The sequence below is a fragment of the Acomys russatus genome, chromosome 9 (genome assembly GCF_903995435.1).
Source record: "Acomys russatus chromosome 9, mAcoRus1.1, whole genome shotgun sequence".
Lineage (NCBI taxonomy): Eukaryota > Metazoa > Chordata > Mammalia > Rodentia > Muridae > Acomys > Acomys russatus.
The window spans coordinates 1,235,028-1,258,864 of NC_067145.1; the positions used below are offsets into that span (position 1 = coordinate 1,235,028).

Genomic DNA, 23,837 nt, shown 5'->3' on the forward strand with positions numbered 1-23,837 from the left:
CTTCCGGTCTGCTACTTCTTAGAGTGAAATCCCATCTGGACAGCAGGAAGGTTTCCCTAAGAGAGAAGGGTGATTCAGTGGAAGTGCACATCAAAACCACAGTGCGCTATTACCTCAAGAACAGTTGCTATTACAAAAACAAAAAGCTAAGGATGACAATGCTGGTATGGATATGGAGAAAATGGAGTCCTTGTACATGTTAATGGAGATATAAGCTATGGAAGTGGCATAGAGATACCTTAATAGACTAAAACTATAAGTCTCATTTAAACTATCAATCCAGCCTCTGAATATACAATATATAATTGTGAAATTTTACTCATTATATAATATTGAAATGAGGCCAAACATTAAAAAATATTTATTAATTTATTCATATTACATCTCAATAGTTATCCCATCCCTTGTATCCTTCCATTCCTCCCTCCCTCTTACTTTCCCCTTACTCCCCTCCCCTATGACTGTGACTGAGGGGGACCTCCTCCCCATGTATATACTCACAGGGTATCAAGTCTCTTCTTGGCAACCTGCTGTCCTTCCTCTGAGTGCCACCAGGTCTCCCCCTCCAGGGGACATGGTCAAATGTGAGGCACCAGATGATACGTATTTACTGAGCGGGCATCAGATGCTCAGGGAATAAGAGAGAGTTCAACATTTCAATTGGTTGGCTAAACATGAATTAAAACCATAATGAATAAATTGAAAATGCCCGATTCACTTTGGTTTAGCGTAAAAGTGAAAAGTTTAGAAAGATTGGAATGTTAGAATGAATTTATCATTAAAGCTCTATTCATCCAGACTGGGAGGAGCCAGTATCATGGAAGAGAGCAATGATCACTATTCTTTGCAAATATCTTTCATTGGGAAGAGAATCCATTGAGTTAAGAGACCACAATGTAACAGAAATTATCAGACACCAAGGAAGCAGATGTCAGACAAGGCCAGCACTAAATGTATGTGTGATTATCCTGTTGGGAAGCAGAATCAAAGCAACCATCTAGTCTCTGGCCCCTGATGAATGAGATGAAATCAACTGGATGCTTGTTTGACTCTTGACTTGTATAAGCAGAGAAGTTCTGGGTCAAGTGACTAAAACTCAAACCTGAAAAATAAAAAAGCAGCATCCTGGCTCCTCCTTCAGTTCCCAAACTTAGTTTATAGACCTAGAATCACTAATGAAGGGGAGATTAGATCCCTAATGCATTGCTGATCATTGAAATTGGCTCTTTCCCGGCTGCCTGCAGCCTTTTACCTGGGGTAACCACAGAAAGAAGAGGTCACTTCTGAGACAGCTGCATGCCGGCTATACAATGGTACTAGATACAGGAGACACAAAACATGACTTAGGCCTTCTGAGCCAGGCAGTTGTGAAGGTCAAGCAATCAATGGAATTTTGACCCACATCCATTGGTGATGGTCCTGAATGTGCCCTGTGTCTATCTTGCCAGTCCAGAGTGGGTAATATATATGGAAGCTGGCAGAAGCTCCATATAGCTTCTCAGACTTGGAGAGTCAAATCTATTACAGTGGGAAACTCCAATTAGGAAGTAATAGAATTTATTCAATCTAGTAAAATATTAATCCCAAAACAATGTTGCGTTCCTGGGAGGGGGGCTGCTGAAGTTGATCCAAGATCAAGGACTTCAAAGACAGAAGGTTCTGACTGCCTCCACATCTCCATTTAATTCGTCTATTTTGCCCATCAATACCTTAATGGAGTGATGACTCTAACCGAAGCTGGCTGCCACACCAGATGCGATTTCATTGTTTGAACAAATTAGCAAACCCTCCGGCATCTAGCGTGCAGCTATTGATCTAAAAAAAATGTGTTTCTCTCCAGACCAATTAATAAAGACCATCCAAAGCATCTTCCCTTCATCTGGAAAGAACAGCAAAACATTTTCACTACCCTACCTCAAAGGATAGCAGTCATCCATCAGGTTGCAAAGGTCTGTAAAAGATGGTGTGATGTAGGACATTGTGATTGATTCTGATTCCCTGGGCCAAAGCAGGCTAAGTACTGCCCAAGGGTGGTCTTCAAAGAACATGTCTGGAATGTGGGAAGTCTCTTTGGATGTCACTTGATATGAACACATCCTGTGATTAAGGTCAGTGAGAAGCCTTAACCTAATATGGAAATGGTTAGTAATTGCCAGATTTCTTCAATAAATGTTCATCCTCAGAACATGAAGAACCACTACCAGTTTAGATGCTTGAAACAGACAAAAGGATACTGGCTGAGCAGTGGAGGAGGGTAGTAATAAATGGCACCTCTCATTGGTATAGCATAAAAGTTCCCAATCTGTGGGCCACAACCCCAGTTGGGGGAGGTCAATCTACCCTTTCATAGGGGTTCACATAAGACCAGCAGAAAACACAAATATTTACATTATAATTCATAACAGTAGCAAAACTACAATAATAAAGTAGCAATGAAAATAATTTTATGTTGGGTGTCACCACAACATGAGGACTGTGTTAAAGTGTCATAGCATTAGGAAGGTTGAGAACTAATGGCATACCACCATCGGTCCTCTTCAGTAGAACCAAATATTCAAGCTAAAACCTGGTTGCTGAAATGAAACAGTATATTGTGATGGGATTAGTGCCCACATAAAAAGAGGAAACTGAGCTCTCTCTTTCTCTGTGTGAGGGTGCCATGAGATGGTAGCCATGTGCAAAGTAGGAAGTCATCTTCAACAGACACCTGAAAGACTTGATCTTGAGTTTTCTAGCTTCTGAACAGAGAAAGATGATTCTGTGGAAACCGCAGAAACTTAACCATGGGTTACAACTGCATTTGGACTTCTGCAGCTAAATGTGGCAGTCCTGAAAAAATTGGCAACAATAAAATGCATAATGACCAAAAGTCAACTCAAAATCAAACATGTAATGCATCCAGGGTGTTCCTAGCAGCTCTTATTTCTAAACATTCAGCAGCCATTCTATGTAGTACATGTGACATGACAGCAGTGCTTGGTGGAAACACCTCAGTTCAGGTTCAATACTCTTTATTTTGTGTTATTGATTATAGCTTTTTATCGTGCATACAAAATCTCTGCTCTAATAGAAACAAAATGGTTTAATTACAGAAAGCAAAGCTTGCATTATTTTCTTCTGTCATTCTGCAGCATGCATCAAGTCATATGTCTTCAGATTGGATTGTGTTAGAATATTTGATTTTCAAAATTGCTGTTCGAGTTGTTGCATTTTATTTTTTAAAAATCAGTAATGGGTTCAAAATTAAGACAAAACTTCAAACAATTTCTGAAATTCTAAATATACTTCTCCCAATTTGTACTACATATTTGTGCAAGGCAACATCCTCAGCTTCATCATTATAAAAGCAAAGTATTGGTTAACTTTGAAAAGTGTCGAAAATGTCTCATACCTTGCAGTATTAAACCAGCCGGCATTTATTCTCTCCATAAAAATAAACATATACATCCATCTTGTTAGTATGAAATTTTACCTTTGTCTTTTTGGGGGGAGTGTATGCATATACATGCGCTTGAAAAGATCAGAGGCCAACCTTGCGTGCTGTGCCTCTGGGACTGCCTTTTTTGTTTACTTATTTGATACAGAATCTTTGGCTGGCACCTGGGACTCATCAGTCATGATGGCCAACAAGCCCCAACAGATGTCTCTGTCTTCCCAGTATGCCTGCCGTTGCTTCTCGACCACTGGGCTCACAAGCACACATCACCACACCATGCTTCTGATATAGGCACTGGGGGATCAAGCTCAGGTCCCCATGCTTTTGAAAGACTCCCGAAGGGAGACCCTCACTCAAGCCTTGGGATGGCGCACACCCAAAGACACACAAATGACCATCTTGCTGTAAACACATGAGGCAGTTTATTGGCGGAGCTCTGGGTCGACACGTATCTCATGCAGGAGACAGAGGGGTGGACCCAGAAGCCCAGGAGCTTAGGGTTTATATGGTCAAAGGTCGGGGGGAGAGGGAAGTTTTGGCGCAGCCACACATGATTGGTTGTTTCAAACATTTGAACATCAGCAAATTGAGTACGCAGGTCTGGGGTAAGGTCAGACTTAATCGCACGAGAACAGTCCTTGGTTCCTGTTTTTCTCGGAACCCGAGGGTAGATGTTTATCTGAGCTAACAACACATCTGGTTAAACTCAAACCTGGAACATTGTGTGCGGGCCTCAAGGGGGGATTAAGCAAACACCATAAGATCGGATGAGGGGTCTTGGCTCATTACTCACTCAAACATGTCCGGTACCTGTTTCTCTCAGGAATTTGTCCTTGTGTATCCTCCCTATCTTTTATGGCCAGCCGGTCCCTGGAACACTCAATAGGCCTTTGTCTCCTAGCTCCGCATTCTTTGTGACTTATCATCTGGGACCTTGGGCTAGCATACCAGCCGACCTGCACTTATGAGTTAGAGAGCTCTGCTGTTCTGGTTGCTTTAATGCTAATTAAAAATTCTCTTTCACTTTCACAAGTACTTTACCAACTCAGGTGTCTTTGCATCACTTACTTTCTTCTTTAACAAATGATAAAATCATATGTATACCCAAAACTTATTTTAAGATAAAGTTCTTTGTGCTTTATCATCAGTAAATGTTTGGCTGCTATGCTTATTTTATGTAAAAATAAAATATATAGTTGGTGAAAAGGGACTTAGAAGTAGAAAAATCTTTAAGAAGCCCTCAGTTAAACCACTCAGTCCACAATGTTTTGTTATCACAGCCTGGACTGACCAAATCTCCCTTTTTTCTGAACACAATTTCTGAATTATAAGTCCTACTCTCATCTAGCCAATGGTCAGGACATTCTCCACAGTTATGTGGAGAGTGGGGACTCACTCTGACATGAAATCTGGTGCCCAATGTTTGACCACCTCCTCTGGGTGGGGAGGCCTGGGGGCACTCAAAGAAAGAATAATCAGGCTACCAAGATGAGACTTGATAGTCTATGACCATATAGAGGGGGAGGAGGTCCCCTTCGGTCATAGACCTAGAGGAGGAGGGGAATAGGGTAAAAGCAGGAGGGAGGGAGAAACGGGAGGATACAAGCAATAGTATAACAATTGAGTTGTAATCTGAATAAATTAATAAAATAAAAAAATAATAATTTCCCATCTAGCAAAGGAATTTTCCATTTTGATTGCCTCGTAGACTTAAAGCAGGAGTGTCGTCTGCAGATAAAGCATCATCCCAAGATCATCTGCTTCAGGACTTTGGCTTGTTTCTATGTCTAAGCCTCAGAAATGTCACTGCTCCCTTTCTAAACCCCCTTCACTACCACAACTCACAACAAAAAACTTTCTCATCCTTCAACCCCCACCATCTTCAGAGCCCTGAGAGGAAATCCCCGGCCTGTATTTCAAGACAGAAAGGAAGTGTGCAAGCGATGAGAAGCAGAAGGAAGTGTCAGTTTCAGGCCAGCCTGAACTACCTAGTGAGAACCCACCTCAAAAAAGAAAACAGAGAAAGAGAAAAAGAGAAGAGGGAGGAAAATTAGGAGTGAAATGCTTTCCATAAGAGAAAAAGAAAAGACATTCTCACTTCTGTCTATGCTAGTGCTACAGAACAGCAGCCCCATAGCAAGCAGCCATTCCTACTCATCAATAGGCCAGCAATATGGTGAAAGAGTAGGAGATGGAAGAGCCAATTGCAGACTAAGCACTCAAGGCCTTCTGCTAATTAGCTGTTAAAACTGGGGCAGTTTTGGAAACAGGATATTTTGCATATATACTCGGTGTGCTCGGCACTGGACACTGCCTAGCCAAGCTGGAGTGCATCTACGTCTCCTCAAATGTGCATTTCTCTGTTCCATTAGCAGATCTCTATACCACATCTGTTAAGCCATTAGGACATTTGGTGTTTTCGAAGTCTCGTTGTCATCCTGTCTAAGCTGTTAAACTTATTCAGCCACAAAAGTCACATTAGTGGGTCTGGGTATGTTTTTATATCACTCCTGGCAAGAGGTGTTCTTGGTGTCATCTATTTAGAAAAGACACAGAGATCTGGTCAGTGGTCTCAATAGTGTCACAATGTGCTTTGGTTGTATTTGGTATAATAACATTAATCCTTGTTAGTCACTTTCTCTTGAGACACTCAGGCCAAATCTTTCTTTCATGGGAAAATTCTATTTTGCTATTGACAAAACTGGCCTTGCTTTCTTTGTCTTCCCAGCTCCCTTATCTGACCTGTTACTAGGTAGGGGACCTTCGAGTGTGTATTTCATTATGCAGATTTTCCCCAGAAATTCTCCTCTTTCTTGACAATCATGACTTGCATTTGTGTCTAAGGCCTTTCCTATGGAATTCATCACAAGTGTCCTCTCACCAAAAAGTGTGGAAATCACAGTGATGTCAGAACAAAACAAGGGACAATCCTCCACCAGAATCCACTGTCTTTTCCTGCCCACGTTCTTACTCCAGCCCACCCCCTCAGAGACAATAACGGCCTCTTTTTCTGGCCTCCTCAACCCTAGGCTAAAGAAACAAATATTTTAATGGAACTCATGTTTTGAGTGTAAATCTGGAGCTTTACCTTCAGAGCCTGACAGGAACAAATAAAAAAGATAAACTGTAGGTCTGTGGTTGTCACAGCAGGAACTCCTGTCGTGCCATCAGCTTTCCTGTTCCCAAATGTGCAAACTGCCTGAAAGGCCAGGGTAATTGAAAGGCAGCCATAAACCTCTCTGGTTTCTCGGTGTTAAGGGAAATTGCCTCCTACTGAAGTAGCTTTCTGGCTTTGTATTCTGAAAGCAATCAGGCCATTCTGTTTCCAACACAAGTATCAAATACCTTTAACCAGCCCATAGTGAAGAAAAGTCTCTGTGGACTGGTCAGTGACAGGGATATAGTGACAGTGTTTCTAATCTTGTTCTTAAATGATTCTCTCTCTAACCAAAGAACATGCATGAGCTAGACCTAGACTCCCTACACATATGTACCAGATGTGCAGCTTGATCTTCATGTGGGTACTATAACAATTAGAACAGGTGGGGCTGGAGAGATGGCTCAGCGGTTAAGAACACTGACTGCTCTTCCAGAGGTCCTGAGTTCAATTCCCAGCAACCACATGGTGGCTCACAACCATCTATAATGTGATCTGATGCATACTGTGTACATAATAAATAAATCTTAAAAAAAAAAAAAAAAAAAAAAAAAAAACAATTAGAACGGGTATTGTCCCTGACTCTGTTGCCTCCCTTTGGACCCCTTTTCCTTAGCTGGACTGCTTGTTTGGCCTCAGTGGTAGAGGGAGTGCTCAGTGCAGCTGTGACTTGATGTGCCAGGGTGGGTTGGTGCCCATGGGGACCTCCCTTCCCTGAGTAGAAGGGGAGAGGGAATGGTGGAAGGGGATGCAAGGGTGGGACTGGGAAGAGAGGAGGGAGTGGGTTGTGGTCAGCCTGTAAAGGCATTAAATAAAATTTTTGAATGGTTCACTCTTTCCCTCTTGCTCCTCCCTCTCCCTCTTTGCCTCTTCTTCCCCTCTCCCTTTCTTACCTCCTCTTTCCTATCCTCTCTCTCCTTCATTTACTCTCCTTCCGTTTTCTTTTCCATCTACTCCTCTATCTGAAGAGAATGAATAGTGAATATGCCTGAGCTGAGACACTCACTTCATTTATCAGAGGTTGCAGTGTTTTATCTCACCTTCAAATTTGTCATGCCATTTGCTAGCTATGACCCTGCCCTCACAAATAACACAAATGTATATAAGGTGGGTGCTACAGTTTGGCCATTTTCAAGAAGTGGTGCTATTGATAACTGAAGCCTGGCAGGAGGTCCACTGAAGATGTATCTTCAAAGGAAAATAAAAGACTCTGGTTTCTCCCACTTTTTCTTTTGCATCATGGCTACTGGGATGTGTGGTTTGGGTCTCCCTCATGCTCCTGCAGTCATGTGATGCCTTCACCTAAAGCTCAAATCTATGGAATCAGTCCATTTGGGACTGCAACCTGCACAACCATAATAAACTTTTCCCCCAATAAAAGAATTGTCTCAAGTATTTTGTCATAATAGTGGGACAATGACTAATACAGAAGACTGATGGATGTGAATATAAAAATGTTGGGTTGAAGCCGGGCGTGGTGGCACATGCCCTTAATCCCAGCACTCGGGAGGCAGAGGCAGGTGGATCGCTGTGAGTTTGAGGCCAGCCTGGTCTACAAAGTGAATCCAGGACAGCCAGGGCTACACAGAGAAACCCTGTCTCGAAAAACCAGAAAGAAAAAAAAAAGTTGGGTTTAAATAGAAAAAAATATGTGGAATGATAAGCAATAGGATCGAAACATCTGAACCTGAGGGGAAAGTAGCAATGATTTCTATGCAGACACGTCTAAAGTCGTTTCAGGGAATGCTGGGTAAAGCACGTGCTGAGAACCTATAACTCTGAGCATGTCCTCCACTATTTGATAAGTTCATATTTTATATGGAGTTGAAATCTGCCATTGTCTGCCCAGCTGAGAGGAGAGCCCTTAATCAAGTCCTCTGAGTAGTAGCAAGACACCCCAGAGCTATAGGGTCATTCGTCAGACACTCTTACTTGCGATCCTATACCCCCTTCATTCCCCGTGTGACTGACTATTCATGCTCTGTCCTCAGATGCGACGTAAGGACAAGAATCCTGGAGAGAGGCGGGATGGAGAGGATACATGAGGAGCAGCTTAGATGGGGCTGGGGAAACCCAGGGCGCTGATGAGAAGCACTTGTGTGTTGATGGGTTAGCAGGAGCTGTGTGAGACCACAGGAATAAGTAATTCCCAGCACTATGAGGACATCATCCAAGGCTGCTCCCGTCGGTAACTTGCAGAGCCTGTGTAAATGGTAAGTAAAGATCTGTTTCCCACGTGGCACCCTGAAAGTAGTAAGGATAAAGCACCCATTTCCTCCTTCTCAAAATCCAAACAACCTTGATCCCAGTCTTTTAGGGGATGTCATCCTGTGCTCAATCAGGTAGTCTTCCTTCGGTCCGAGGCAGCGAAAAGAAGGCAGGAAAGATGAAAGGATTTGTTCCCTTTGCCTTCTGTTTACTTATGACACAGATAATTCCTTCTCACTTTCCTCGAAGAATTCTGCATACAGAGCTTATTTTTAAATTCTCAAAACATCTTCAGTGAGCCATTATCAAAAATAACTTTCTTCTTGAAGACCTGTTACAACAGCTCTGATTTTTTTTGTAGGTGACTATTAATGTGCCTGTCTGACTTGAGGAAAGGTCATTAGGCATAAAAACGTTCTAAGCATTGGGAGAGAGGCACGACATGGCACAAAATAGAATTCACTCCTCCCCCATCACAGTGACCACCAATCCTTTGTGTCTGCTCCACCAGTGCTGTTGAAACTCCTTTCTCAAATACCTTAGCGGTTAAATGTGCTCATCCAAATTGTTTTCGCTCAAAGAGTTTGCAATTTCAGATATTTTTGGATTTTAGAATATTTGCATATACATTGAGAGATATTTAGGAGAACAGGAACCAAATCTAAAGACAGAATACATTTACATTTCTCATTTTGTAGGACATTTTTAGCACTTTGATTGTGATATGTCACTATGAGATCAGAAGTAGAAATTTTCCACTTGTGGACATTTTCCATCATGTCATCAATAGGTTTCAAATTCTAAAAGCATTCCAGAATTTGTATTTTCAAATTAGAAGTCCTTATAAATAGTGGAAATTTAACTCCGGGCTAGACAGGTGAATAAGGGAAAGGCTGGCAGGTGTTGAGATTAGCTTTCCTGATTCCTTTTCTTCTACTTATGATGGGGGTCAACAGCCAAACCCGGCATTTTCAAACCTATCCGTAGGCCCAAGGAAGACATCAAATCCATGGGATCCACTAATCAGTGCAGTTAATATGTCTAACTGTGATTGTTTTCAATAAGTGAAACCCACCTCTGCAAGTTCTATGTACTACATCTGCATCAACCATCAAGGAAAATTATGGCATAAAAAGTCAAATCTGGACCAGTCATATCAAACACTATACACTTCAAAAATTCTAAATTAACAGGATCTTGAATGCATTTTTCTACTCCTTAGCAACTTCAAGCTTGCTAAGCCTGAAAAAACACAGAGATAGTGTTTATACATATTTTAAACTCTAATTAGCACCACGCACTTCCCTGTCCACAGCTGGATTGTTGACGTTGTTGTTGTTGTTGTTGTTGTTGTTGTTGTTGTTTTAGGTGAAAGATGAATAAGAAATAAACCAAATACCAATGGAAAAACCAATACTTCTGGGAAAATCTAAGGATGCAACCATGTTAGGGAAGACATTTCTCCAGTGTACATCATTCAATAGCTCAAGCATAAACTGATGTTTCTTTCCAAAGCAGAGTCATTTCGCGGTGTTATTTGACATATACTGGGGAAAACCTCCCAAGAGGCTGAATCATATTTGTTCTCAGACAAGAAGGCAGACAGTGTCCTGTGACCACAGCATGATGAATTCTGCTCTGACATTTAAGTGGATTGATCTTCTGACAAGAATAAAGATCCCACATGTAGGGATGACTTAGTAGGGCAAAGCGTGACATTACCACTCAGGATGGAAATAATTGCATGTGTCTGTTTCTTCCAGTGTGTGTGTGTGTGTGTGTGTGTGTGTGTGTGTGTGTGTGTGTGTGTGTGTTTGATTTCACTGAGGAAAGTCAACCTCACTAATCAGGAAATCATGTTCTTTCTGTTTTCCTAATCAATTCAGAGGAGGTAGACTGGCCCATGGATTGCGTCAGTCATACTTAGGGATGGATGGAGAATACACGTCCATGGTCCCCATCCTGTAGTTTTACAGACAAAAGAAAAAAAGACAGCCCAACACATTTTTTTCAAAAACTCACAAATAACTCATGCCATGGTTCACCAGTGTTCTTCATGCCATCATTGTGGGTTTTTTTTTTAAGATTTATTTATTTATTATACATACAGTGTTCTGCCTACATGTATTCCTGCACACCAGAAAAGGGCACCAGATCTCATTCTAGATGGTTGTAAGCCACCATGTGGCTACTGGGAATTGAACTCAGGACTTTTGGAAGAGCAGACAGTGCTTTCAACCACTGAGCCATCTCTCCAGCCCGCATACCATCACTTGTAAAGGAAGGAAATCTGGACTGGGGTTTGAGAAAACAGGTGGCTGAACACAGAAGGGAAAAGTAAATACTGGAGAGGAATGAGGAAGAGATGTGCCTTCATGCTGGGAAAGTGATCTACGGAGCAGTTACAGATGTGTTAACTTGGCATCCACCGCTCACTAGATTCAGATGAAGAGGACAAGGCCCCCCGGGACCTACTGGGCTTCTTCAGTGCAAGGCCGTATGGCTGTGATGGAGATGCTCTGCCCTCTGCATCTTAAGATGCCTGCCTCACACTCAGACATTGTCTCCTCCTTGCCATCCACTTCCACACAGATGCTGTACCCTTCCTTCTGGCACTCCGATGCTTCTCTGCAGATACATTTGCTGTTCTGGGCTGGAAAGAACAAGTAGGGAGAGACTTAATGGCATGTTGTGAAGGTGGGAGGTCAAAGCATATGACCTCCCAAGTAATGGCATGGTGACCAGAGAGCTCCTGCCTTGAGCAATGCAATAAACTGCCTCCTGGAAGAGCAGTAAGACCAGGAAATAGGGCCATTTTATTTCACTCAGAATAAATGGGCTTTGAAATTGGTGCCAGGCTTTCTACTGGCTGGACACACATAGGGCAGTTCTATCAAAGTCAAGAGCTCTCCGTTTTTTCCTTATAGGAGCTGTCATCTTTGTGAGCCAGAAATCAAGTATAATTCTTTGTTCCCCAAAACCAAATAAGAAGGTTTCAGCAGAGAATGGAGAGTCAAAGCTCAGAGACAGAAAAAAAAAAAGAATAAAGTTCTTTGAAAGAGAAAGTATGGCATTCAGAAGATGTTTGTCCTATGAAGACAAACTAATCAGAAACAAGGAGAGACTTGGGAAATGGCAACACATCACCCAGATCGCACAGGAGGAGAGTAATGAGGTAAACTACAGAACCATAAGCCAGATGCTGCTGGAGTGACACATGTCTTCATGCTACTGCTGATGAGGGACATAGGCCCCATGAGGTGTGCAGGACAGAGAAGGAGGGAGCTGGTTCATGTATATACCACATAGTTCAGCTTCCACATTTACACGTAAAGAAACCCAGGGCAGAAGCTCATTCCTGCATCCTAGCCCAAATCATGGGTGGTGCTGAAGATCATTGCTAAGTTCTGTTCACACGTATCTCAGCTGATACTGAATCACAATCTGAGAAAGTAACTCCTTTGTCTATTCTCATCAAAGCCTCTGATTATTTCAAGAAGTATCAGTTTGTCTCTCGTATTTTTAACGCCTAAGACTTTTTAAACTGCCTTATAACAAGGACAGGTTCCCTTAGTCTCAGAGCAGTATCTGTCTCAAATCTTCAACTTTGCTTTGTTCCATTATTTATATGTGTGTGTGTGTGTGTGTGTGTGTGTGCACAAGTACATGTGCACACTCATGCTCCAACATCATGGTATACATGTGGAAGTCAGAGAAAAACACCAAGGAAGTCAATTCTCTCCTTCCAGCATGTGGATTCCAGGGACAGAACACAGAATGTCAGCCTTGGCCACAAGCATCTTTATTTACCCTCTGAGCCATCTAATAGGCCCAGTGATACTTACTTTTAAGTGCATAATATAAAGATTCAGTTTTTAGAGAGCATTTTTATGTAAGTCTTCTTTTCCCCTTAACTTTTTTAATTTTTATTTTATGTGCATGGGTGTTTGCCTGTATGCATGCCTGCATACCATAAAGGTAGAATAAGAATTAGTGAGGCTTGGATGAACATTTAGATGATCAGGAATAGATTTCAGTTCTCTTAAGTACTTCATCTAAAAGGGCAGTTTATTGTCAAACCAATCTGATATATTTGACATCTTGAAGTATCTGCTGACGAACTAGAAACTACATTAGCTAAAACTCTTGGCACCGCTGCCTTAGACTCTTACAGTTACAGATATGGAAGGCTCCTTACCATCACACTTGCTCCATGGTGGACATGCACCACAGGATTTCTCCTCTGAGGAGGCAGGGAGAGCACAGCTGTCCTTGCCGGCAAGAGTGTAAGCTCTTCCCCGACAGTGGAGAACGTGCATCTTGCAAATGGTCAGAGGCAATATCCTGTTGCTTCTCTCATCTTGAGCACATACATCCAAGGAGGGTCTGAAAAGGGGCATTTTAACTAGATCATTTACAAGAGTTGTTCCCTTCAAAGCTGAGGAAGATGAGCAAAAGTAAGACATCATGCGCACAACCCTACTTGTAGTCAATCCACCAACACCCGCAAAAACTGTGTTTGGCCTTTTTATAAGCCCAGACCTAGGGCTGGCTTCTCTTCCTCTTGGACAAGCCAGATGCAGAAATTTGGATGACAAGGTGAGGTCTGACAGCAACTGCAGATGGACTGATGCCGAAGGAAACAGAAAAGCAGCAATGACCTAACACCCTCAAGGGACCATGTGAAACCGCTGATCCCCCAGCTCAACAGCTGGCAAGCCTGTAATTCAGCATTGTTCACTATAATCCTTAAATAAACAAGTGAAGATGAAAGTTTCTCAATGCTATTGTTAAGGTTTGTTTGTGTGTGTGTGTGTGTGTGTGTACATGAGTTCAGATGTCTGCAGAGGCCAGATGAGTAGGATCCCCTGGCCCTGGAGTTACAGACCATTTTGAGCTGCGTGGTGTGGGTTCTGAGAACCAAACTCAGGTCCTCTGGAGGAGCAGCCAGGGCTCCTAGCCACTCAGTCATCCCGCTGGCCACGTCAGTGTTATTTTTTAAAAATACCTGTGTAGCCAGTGAGATCTCTCATTAAATGAAGATACTTCCCTGTCACGCCTCACTCAGCCAGCAAGAAAGACGCGACCACCAGTTCTTCTCCAAGCAGTTTATTCAAGCTCTTCATGCAAGCAACTCCCCTGAACCACACCTGTCACACACTAATAAAGCATTCTATCATCCAATCAATTCACACCACGTCTCGCATCCTCATAGGTCCACGAAGGTGGAACTACCGCAGGCAGTGGGCTATACCCAAATAAGGACCTGTTTGTCTTTTACTGAGGCCGCTCTGGCAGCGTGCCAGGTGCCATCTTAGGGTGCAGTCCTTGGGGGCTCTCCACACTTCCCACCAAATCTAATGAGGTGAGTTTGATCCCAGAACCAACATGATGGAAAAGAGAGCCAACTCCAGTAAGTGGTCCTCTGACTTGCTCACTTATGCTTTGGCACAATGCCCTCCTCCCTATCAATAAAAGTGCCTGTGCTTACAAAGGATTTATAAATATTTCCATTAAACATCTTATTGATTTTTTCCTTAACCACTGTTGCTAAAATACAATATAGCTATTTAGAAATATAATTTTAAAAACAAATATTTCCTAAACTGGACATACGGGCACACGTAATCTCAGAACTTGGGAGACAGAAACAGGAGGGCGAGATGTTCAATGCCAGTCTCAGCTACACAATGAGTTCAAGCCCAGCCTGTATGTTCAACCTGATTCAAATTCCCCGCAACACCCATATCCCCTCAAAAAAATCCCACTTATGAATACTTATGGATATGAAAAGTAAAGTTATAGGCAAAAGTCTTAGACAACAAAGCATATTTTTATATGCTGGTCAGAAAGATTTTATGTTCATATACTTTATTTAGCTATTTTTTAAATCTCTTTGACCTAGAACTAAATTTGTCTAGAGTGGCTTATGTAGCAAAAGAACATTTTTATTTTGCATTATTTTTCTCTGTTTATTTAAATTTTGAAGAGATCTTAGAATAGTTTAAAAAGCAGAAAGGTATGCCCCTAGAGGCATTGCAGGTGTGGCTGCTCTGTCACATGTGCATCAGTAGGTGGCAGAGAAGACAAAGGCTACACTCAGAGTTCTGACCTGTGACTGGCTGATTAGTAGCCTAACACTCCCTGAAAGAAAGCGAGCCTGAGATAACTATCAGTGTGGTGCCAAGACAAGCTTCTGGCGAGAGTGGGCTAAGACAGATGACCTTTTCAAGGGGCTACTCGGACGGACAGGGTGAGAAGTGAGCCCAATAGGTCAACCCGACTAGTGCCATGGGGCCCAGATAGGGAGCTAGCCTAAGAAGAACACTAGGCCCGGTGGGACCATACCATTCAAGAGATGATCCCTGCTGGTGCTATAAGATAAAGGTGAGGCATAACACTCCTGAGACCACCCTGAGATGACCCCAGACACTCAGAGTCCCTGGGTGCCACTAAGAGGAACAAGTAAGTGGTAGAGAAATGGAAGAGAAAGACACACAGAAGGATGTGGGCACAATGGAGAGAGGCAGAACTGGAGACTAAGCATACTGAGGAACAGCTTGATGTGAGTAGCCAGTGACGCCACCTAGGACCATGCTGTGGCCCTGGCCTTTGCTGCCACTGAGGGCCACATCTGTGTCCATGGTCCTCAAGTCGTAGGGGTCTGTGACCACCAAAAGCCAGGGGGACATCTCTGGTCTGGGACATGCTGTTATCTGAGGGCTGTGCAAAAATGGTCCATGCACTCACCTAGGCATTGTGGGAGAGCCAGCCTGCCCCTAGGCAGCTGTAGTTGCAGGGAGTTGCAGACTGAGGATACAATCATGGGAGAACTGGCCCTATCATTCATCTCCCTTGTAGAGGTGTGAGAGAGAAAGAGATACCCTCCTCCTCCTCACCCCTTACACCTCACTACCTGCAGCAGGTGGGAGACCTGGCCCTGGAGTCACAAAACTAGGAAGGCTGTCCCTGCCCCTCATCATCTTCAGCACTCTGGAGAGTGGGGCCTGTACCTCACCTGAGCAGCACAGTAGAGTTGATTCTGATAGTGGAGACACAGGTGAACTGGCCCTGAGGGTGTGAGAATGGGCGGCAATGCAGCAGTATAGGCAAGGGAGACATCCCCTCCCCTCACCCCTTGCCACCTTCAGCAGGTGAGAGAGCTAGCTCTGGGGTCATCTGAGCAGGAGAGCTGTCCCTGTCCCTCACCTCAGCACTCAGCAGAGTGGGCCATGTACCTTGCCTAGGCAGCACAGTAGAGCTGGCCCTGGATGTGCAGGTTGCATGCAAGCCAGCCCCAAGGGCATGAGTGCAGGAGATTGAGCCTGCCTCTCATTTGCTGGGTGGTGGCTGGGATGATGGAGAGATGCCCTCCTCCTTTCCCTCGTTCTTTGCCATCTATGGCAAGCAGAAGAGCTGGGCCCGGCATCATAAGAGTGGAAGAACTGGTCATGTCCACTGGCTGCAGCATTCAGGAGAGTGGATCCTGAACCTTACCTTGACAGCAGGGTAGAGCTGGCCCTGGCTGTGGAGTGGAGGGAGATTGTGGGTGAGCCAACCCTGACCGCATGAGCACAAAAGAGGCAGCAAGGTAACCAGCTCAGATACCTCTCACGCACAGATCCAGGGCACTGAACTGGCCCACCCCAACATCTACTTCATCAATGAACTGCTAGAGTATGTGAAAGGGCCAGTCCTACAGGTCCAAAACTACAGGATCTCCATGACACAGGGCAACAACAGGATATCTGAGAGGAGTCCCGGTGAGCTTCAAGTATTGATAGCGTAGCAGAATTCAGAAGGTTCATGTCAGACCAACAGGTCATTAAAACGAATATTTGCAAGCAAAGAAGTGTGGACCAAAAGGAATACACTGTAGCACACTACAGCTTCCACACAAGATTTGTTTTTCTCTGTTGAGAAGGAGGTTGCAAGGGTGGAGAATGGAGGGGGGATGAGTGGGTTTGGGATACATGATGTAAAATTCACAAAGAATCAATAAAAAGTTTGTTGGGCTTTTTTAAGCAGAAACTTTATAATGCTATTGTGGGCCTCCAATACTGTGAAATTATACAAGAAGTCATGCTATGCCTACAAATGACAGACTAAGGATAAACTGGATGGGGGGGGGGGGTTGGAGGGAAGTTAGAAAGAGAAAGAATTGGATTCAAATAATTAATGCCTACAAGACAAAGTTGGGATACCCAAATAAGAATGTATCTGGACTGATGACAATTTTCATTTGTACCCTTCACTAATTTTCTGCATACTAAAAGGCATGAGATGTAATCATCTTCATCGATTAGTTATTCAGGAAGTGGGTATGGGTTCTGACGAGCATGGCCACTTCAAAGTATGTAGCAAATTGCTGTTTTGATTCTTTAAAATGAGCCAACTTAACTCCTTAATCTTAAACATGAAAACGGTCCATTTTCACTGACTGTCTCCTATGTCCTCCCAAATCCTTCTCCATTCCTCCTCATTTTCCTGGAAGTCTGGCATGGAAAGACTATACCAGAACACCTTTATCCTCTAGCTTGGGTTGATTCCACCACTGAAGAGCACTAGTGAAGAGGTTTTAAGCATTGAAGAAGGTGTAAGGAAGTGCTTATAACTCTGGATTATACCCGTAATGCCTCTCAAGTCCCGAAAGGGAAATCTGCTCCTCCTTAGATGCTGTCTCCTCGTAGCTTCTCAGTCGTTGTATTTCATGTCTTTCTCCCTCTTTCTCCCTCTTTTTGGGGCTGGGTGTGGATATACACATATGCACTATTACCAGCCTCCACTATCCCTTACCTAACTGTACTAAATACATCTTGCTAGGACCCAGACACAGGCATGCAGGAATAAAAGCCATGGCCAGAAATAGGGAGCATTCTTACAATGCAAATGTAGAAAGGAAGCTTCTAGCATCAGAAAAGCAGCTGCCCTATTACCTATTGGTATTGCTTTTTAAAAAGTTTATGTCCCAAGAGAATTTCAGCCTAATCCTCTAAAGCTCTAAATCCTCAGGTGACAGTTCTGTCACTTATATATAGAACAAGCAGTGTTTGAGCAGCCCTTCCGTGTCTCGCCCCTCCAGAATCCTATTTAACACCCAGAGCTGTCAGCCTATGACCTGTAACAGGCAGCAGCAATGAAGCAGAGTAAGATGCAAAGACTCTTAGCTCTCCGTAAGCCATGCCTTCAATAAGCTCTGCAGAGCCATCCCATTTACCCTGGATAAAATCAAACAGAAAAGTAAGTGGCAAAGACAGAGCTTACCCGCACTCATAGGGCATTTTACAGACGCATTTTGAGTTCTGCAGTTTCTCCCAGGGCTGACATACAGGTGGAGCTGCCGGTGGTAGAGTGGTAGCAACTAAAAGAAACATTTACGAGAGATCTGATCATTAGGGGATCGAATGATAAAGCCCTGCTTTACGATAGAACTTGCTGAATCAGCATCTGTAAGATTCTCACCTGTAAAGATCTCCGATAGTTAAAAGAAAAGGTGTGGATTTGTGTGGGTGGGGAGAAGGGGGTGGATATAGGAGGAGTCGGGGCAAGAGAACCATAATCAGAATACACTGTATGATAAATCTATTTTCAATTTTAAAAAAACTCGTATGTTCTCATCTCTAAGCAAGAAGCTATCTCCAGTTGACATCTGCTTGCAAAGAAAAACTTAATTTTCTCCAATGGCATTTCACTGGGCATATTAACCACAGTGGTGGGAGGTCAACACGAATGAACTCAGTGGCATATTTGTAGTCTTTGTGTCTCGTGTTGTTTGTTAGAGCGTTTTCATGCCACGCTGGTCTTTTACTTGTATATTATGTTCTTCAGTTTTGTGTTTTTATGATGTGTGTGTGTGTGTGTGCGTGTATGTGTGTGTGTGTGTGTGTATCACAGCAATTAATGAAATAAATAGAATGTCATAAATTTGAGAGAAAGTAAGGAGTGCACAGGAAAGGCTGGAATGAGTAAAGGGAAGGGGAAAATTTATACAATTATATTTTAATTTCAGAAAATAAGAAATTAAAAATATTTATATTATAGCCAGGCAGTGACAGTGTACACCTCTAATCCAAGCATTCAGGAGGCAGAAGCAGGGAGAGCTCTGTGACTTCAAGGCCAGCCCGGTCTAGAGAGTGAGTTCTAGGACAGTCAGGACTACACAGTGAAACTCTGTCTCAAAAAACAAAACAAACAAATATATAGGTATATTTGTAATATATAAATATGCATATATATGTATATGTACTCATTATATATATATATGTAATATATAGTATAAAGTTCTAAAGCATTCCACAGAGGAACACTCTATAAAAAGACACCATTTCCTAGGCATGTTTAATGAATCATGTACTGTTTACACATTTTGCTATTTGATCCCTGCTAACAAGAGCCTACATAAGAGATGAAATACCTAAGGTCAAAAACGTTCGGAAATTGATGCTAACTCAGATATTTTACAAAATGTCCTGTGCAGGATTAAGCTTACATTTGTCTGAACCCATGGCCAGCAAAACAGGCTCCCTTTCATGAGGCCAGTCTGTGTAAACTGTTTGTTGTTTTGGACTCCATTTTTCCAGGAGCCAGCCATGGGTCATAAAGCCATGGAAGAACTTAAGAGTACTGGAGCGATGGCTCAGTGGTTCCAAGCATTTGCTGCTTTTCCAGAGAATCCAGATTTGAATCCTAGCCCCTCATGGCAGCTCACAACTGTCTGAAACTCCCATTCCATGGAACCTGGTGTCCTCTTCCAGCTTTTGTGGGTACCAGCCATCCTTGTGATGCACATATATACACGCAGACAAAACACCCACATACACAAAATAAGCAAATAAAACTATTTTTAATAGAAACTTGCATTGGAGAATTTCCTGGTATCCAAAGAGAGCTAGAGTCTCTCACATGCAAATGTCCAGGTGGTCTCCCCTCAACAGTGTGCTTGTGTCTGGAGGTGCTTACATTAAAAACATTCTATCCACTATTTTGTGCCTAGAAACTCTTTTTAAGTAAATCATTCGTTGAATTTCGATAGGAAGTGGGGCTCTGCCGGATGGCCATATGAAGTCTAAAACACTCTTCCCCTCCTCCCCCACTTTCTGCTAGCTTCATTTTAATGAAAATCATTTGTATCAAACTTCTGGGCATAAAATTGGATAATCATCTAGTGGCATTCAGAGAAAGGATAAGCAGGCTACCAAAAAGAAGACTTGATAGCCTATGATCATATAGTGGGGGAGGAGGTCCCCCATGGTCACAGACATAGGAGAGGGGAATAGGGTGAAAGCGGGATGGAGGGAGGATTGGGAGGCTACAAGGGATGGGATAACAATTGAGATGTAATCTGAATAAATTAATTAAATAAAAAAGGAAAAAATTGGATAATCATTTAGTATACTATAAAGATAGTTTTAATAGAAGAGCATGCTTTGTCATATTTAACTGCATTTATTTATTTAGTGTGTACATGTATGTGGCACACATAGAGGTCAGAAGACAGCGTCCACTGGGCAGGTCCTGAGGGATCAAACTTATGTCATCAAACTTGGCAGCAAGAGTCTTTACACACTGAGCCTTCTTAATGGCCTAAGGGCATGAGTTTATAAGTAAATATTATAAAATATATACATCCTTTACTGTGGAGAATGTAAGCAAGTTAGACAATATAATAAAATCCCATGAGAAATTGATGGGAAAATGGGGAAATGGCATCAATATGAGGCATTGCCTTCCATAACTAGATCTCTCAGTAAAAATCTCTCAGGACTTCACCATGATGCAGTGGCACTCCACATGTAAGGCAGAAGGCAACGGGAGAAACGTGGTGTCTAAATAACAAGCTAGTTGATAGTATCCTCGTAATAGTACTTTCTCAATCTGTTTTGTTTTGATGTTTTCCTTGCTTTTGAGATGGGATCTTATAATATAGCTCAGGTTGGTCTCAAAGTTGAGATCTTCCTGTTTCCAGATCCTCAGATCACTAGGACGGCAGGTGCAGTAACCTGAAGGAGAACACACACACACACACACACACACACACACACACACACACACACACACACACACACACACACACACACACACACACACACCATGGCTCATATATTTGCATGCTTAGACCCCATTTAAACTGTTTGGAAGGATTGGGACAGGCATCCTTGTTGGAGGAGGTGTGTGGGTGGCCTTTGAGGTTTCAAAAGCCTTCACCAGACCCAGCACCTGACTTTGCTGCCACCTGTGGGTCAGGCTGTAACGCTCTCAGCTACCTCTGCACCATGCCTGCCTGCTGCTAAACTCCCCGTCATGACAATAATGGACTAACCCTCCAAAACTGTTAGCAAGCCCCCAGCTAAATTCTCTCATAAGAGTAGCTTTGGTCGTGATGTCTCTTCACAGCAATAGAACAGTAACTAAGACAACAGGTGTGGGCGGCCACTGGTAGTATCTTTGTTTTCATCAACTAAGTTATGCCAATTTATGCAAAAAGTAAAGATAGATAAGACTGTGTAGAATCAATATTTTGCATGTTTTTTATTTAGTTAATTTATTCACATTACATCTCAATTGTTATCCCATCCCTTGTATCTTCCCAATCCACCCTCCATCCTGTTTTCAGCCTATTCCCCTCCTCTGTGTCTGTGTCCACGGGGGACCTCCTCCCCCACTATATGAACATAGGCTATCACATCTCATCTTGGTTTTTTTTTTTTTCAAAATAATTTTTTTATTAATTTATTCTTGTTACATCTCAATGGTTATCCCATACATCTCATCTTGGTAGCCTGCTTATCCTTTCTCTGAGTGCCCCCACTAAGAGGAAGTGGTCAAATATGGGGCACCAGAGTTCATGGCAGTCAGTCCCTGCTCTCCACTCAGCTGTGGAGAGTGGCCTGTCCATTGGCTAGATCTGGGTAGTGGTTCAATGTTTAGTGCATGTATTGTCCTTGGTTGGTGAAACTTTTCTGATATCTAAAATTATTCCAAAGTAAAATGGTTTCTATTTTTTATTAGTATATACTATGGTTTGACTTAAAGTATGCCCCATAAGCTCAAGTATTTGAGCAATTGCTGGCACTGTCTGAAAAGGTGATTGGACCTTTAAGAGGCACGGTGTTGCTGGAGAAAGTACATCACCGGATGTGGGCTTTAAGCTTTAGCCTGGCTCCACCTCTGTTCACACTGTTTCCTGGGTACCGTTGTGAAGTAGTCACCCAGTTTCCAGCTCCTGTCACAGGACCCCACACCTCCAAACCATTATGGATTCACTCTCTGGAACAAAATAAACTCTTTCTTCTGTAAATTGCTTTGGGTCATGGTGTTTTATCAAGGTAACAAAAAGGTAACTGATATAGCTTATAAAATAATAGATTTCATTATGATATCTTTATCATGCACATCATTATACCGTGCTTATTAAGTTCCCTATTACTCCTTCTCCCTTATTCCTTCCTCTTCCTCTTGCTGGTGCCCGTCTTGACTCTAAGTAGTCATCTACTTTAATATCATATATATTCAGTACTGTTGCTTTTTCTTCATGTATGTATGCACAGGTACATACGTGTCACTGTGTGTGTATGTGCTCAGAGGGCCACTTTCAGGAGTAAGTTCACTCCTTCCACCTGGTTTTCGGTGGCAGGTTTGTTGTTTTACTGTATCTGGCTTTTAACTTGGGTTCAAAATCAAGTCATCAGGCTTGTATAGACTGCTCCTCCCTGCTGAGCTACATTGCCAGGCCTCCTGTGCGTATTTTTTAAGCATTGATTGTCCTATGAGAGAACAGCATGCGTTTGTCTTATTCTGCTTATATTATAATCCACAGCTCCATCCCTTTTCTTTCAAAAGATACAGTTTTGCTTCTCTTTGTGGCTGATAAAGCTCCACTGTGTACATTTACTACATTTTCTTTCTGTCCTGATTTTTAAATTTGTATTTAATATTAATATTTTTAAAGTATCACTCTTACACCTCATTCGCTCCTCCTTTGAATTCTTCCTCTATCCTCCCACACACACACCAACTCCTTCCCAACTTAATATGCTCTTTTTTTTTCAACCCAGTGAGTTGACTGCCTAAATTTGCATGGATGTTTAGCCATCTACTCCCAGAGGCTGCATTGCTGAAGAAAAGTGACTCCTTACACAGCAGCCATCAATTATCTAGCTCCTCAGTTAGCAAGGGGGCTTCATGACTTCCTCCTCCATGCAAGCGAGGGTTATTTTTCTGGTTTGATCTCGTACAGGTCTTGTGCATGTTATATCACATTGTCTTTATCCATTCATCTGTTGGTAGGAATCTATGGCTATTGTAAGTGTTGTAATAAATGTGCAGGTATTTTTGTCCTATGATGACTTAAGATTTCATCAGGTGTGTGATATCACTGGGTTATATGGTAGTTCTAATTTTGGTTGGTTGTTTGTTTGGGGCATCTTTAAATTGGTTTCCACAGTGACAGGGCTAATTTACATTCCCACCAGTGGTGTATAAGGATTCCTTACACTGCTAGAATTTGTTGTTCCTTAGTAAAATATTTTAATTATGAATGCTAAATCAAAGCACATTTCTCTATAGACATTATGGAGATGGGTAGAGGTGACAGCTGTTCAACAACAAGAGTATGCTTAACATTAGCTGTCTGTATACTTAAAATGATTAAAATAGTAAATGTGATGACATGCACAGCTTAGCAAAATTTTAAATGACTAAATATTTAAATGTCTAGTACTTCACTCACTTATTACTTAACTGGTATGTTGTGTTTGTGTATGTATACATGTGGAATGTGCATATGTTCATTTGCTTTCCAAAACTTTTAAAGGATAGCACTTTATTCACTTATTACTTGTGTGTGTGTGTGTGTGTGTGTGTGCGTGTGCATGCATATGAGTATGTGGAAGCCAGATATCTGTGGAAGAGTGTCTTCTGCTATCCCTCTCCATGCTATTTTTTGAGACAAGATTGTTTCATTGAACCAGTTCAGCTATCCCAATCAGCAAGACCCCTGCCAGTATGTGCCAGTCTCCACGCCCCCAGTGCTTGGAT

At 42.5% G+C, this 23,837-nt stretch overlaps 1 protein-coding gene and 1 pseudogene across 1 annotated transcript in view; one reads left to right on the forward strand and one right to left on the reverse strand.

The window, feature by feature from the left end:
- Positions 1–11,120: 11,120 nt before the first annotated feature.
- Positions 11,121–23,837, reverse strand: part of C7 (complement C7) — a 62,758-nt gene continuing 50,041 nt past the window's right edge. The window contains exons 16-18 of the mRNA XM_051150920.1: positions 18,066–18,162; positions 13,000–13,187; positions 11,121–11,454 (exon numbers count right to left, since the gene is read on the reverse strand). Coding sequence (XP_051006877.1) covers positions 11,273–11,454; positions 13,000–13,187; positions 18,066–18,162 — 467 coding nt within the window. The 3' untranslated portion in view covers positions 11,121–11,272. The remainder of the gene's footprint in view (positions 11,455–12,999; positions 13,188–18,065; positions 18,163–23,837) is intronic.
- On the forward strand, positions 14,822–14,943 carry LOC127194104 (uncharacterized; annotated as a pseudogene).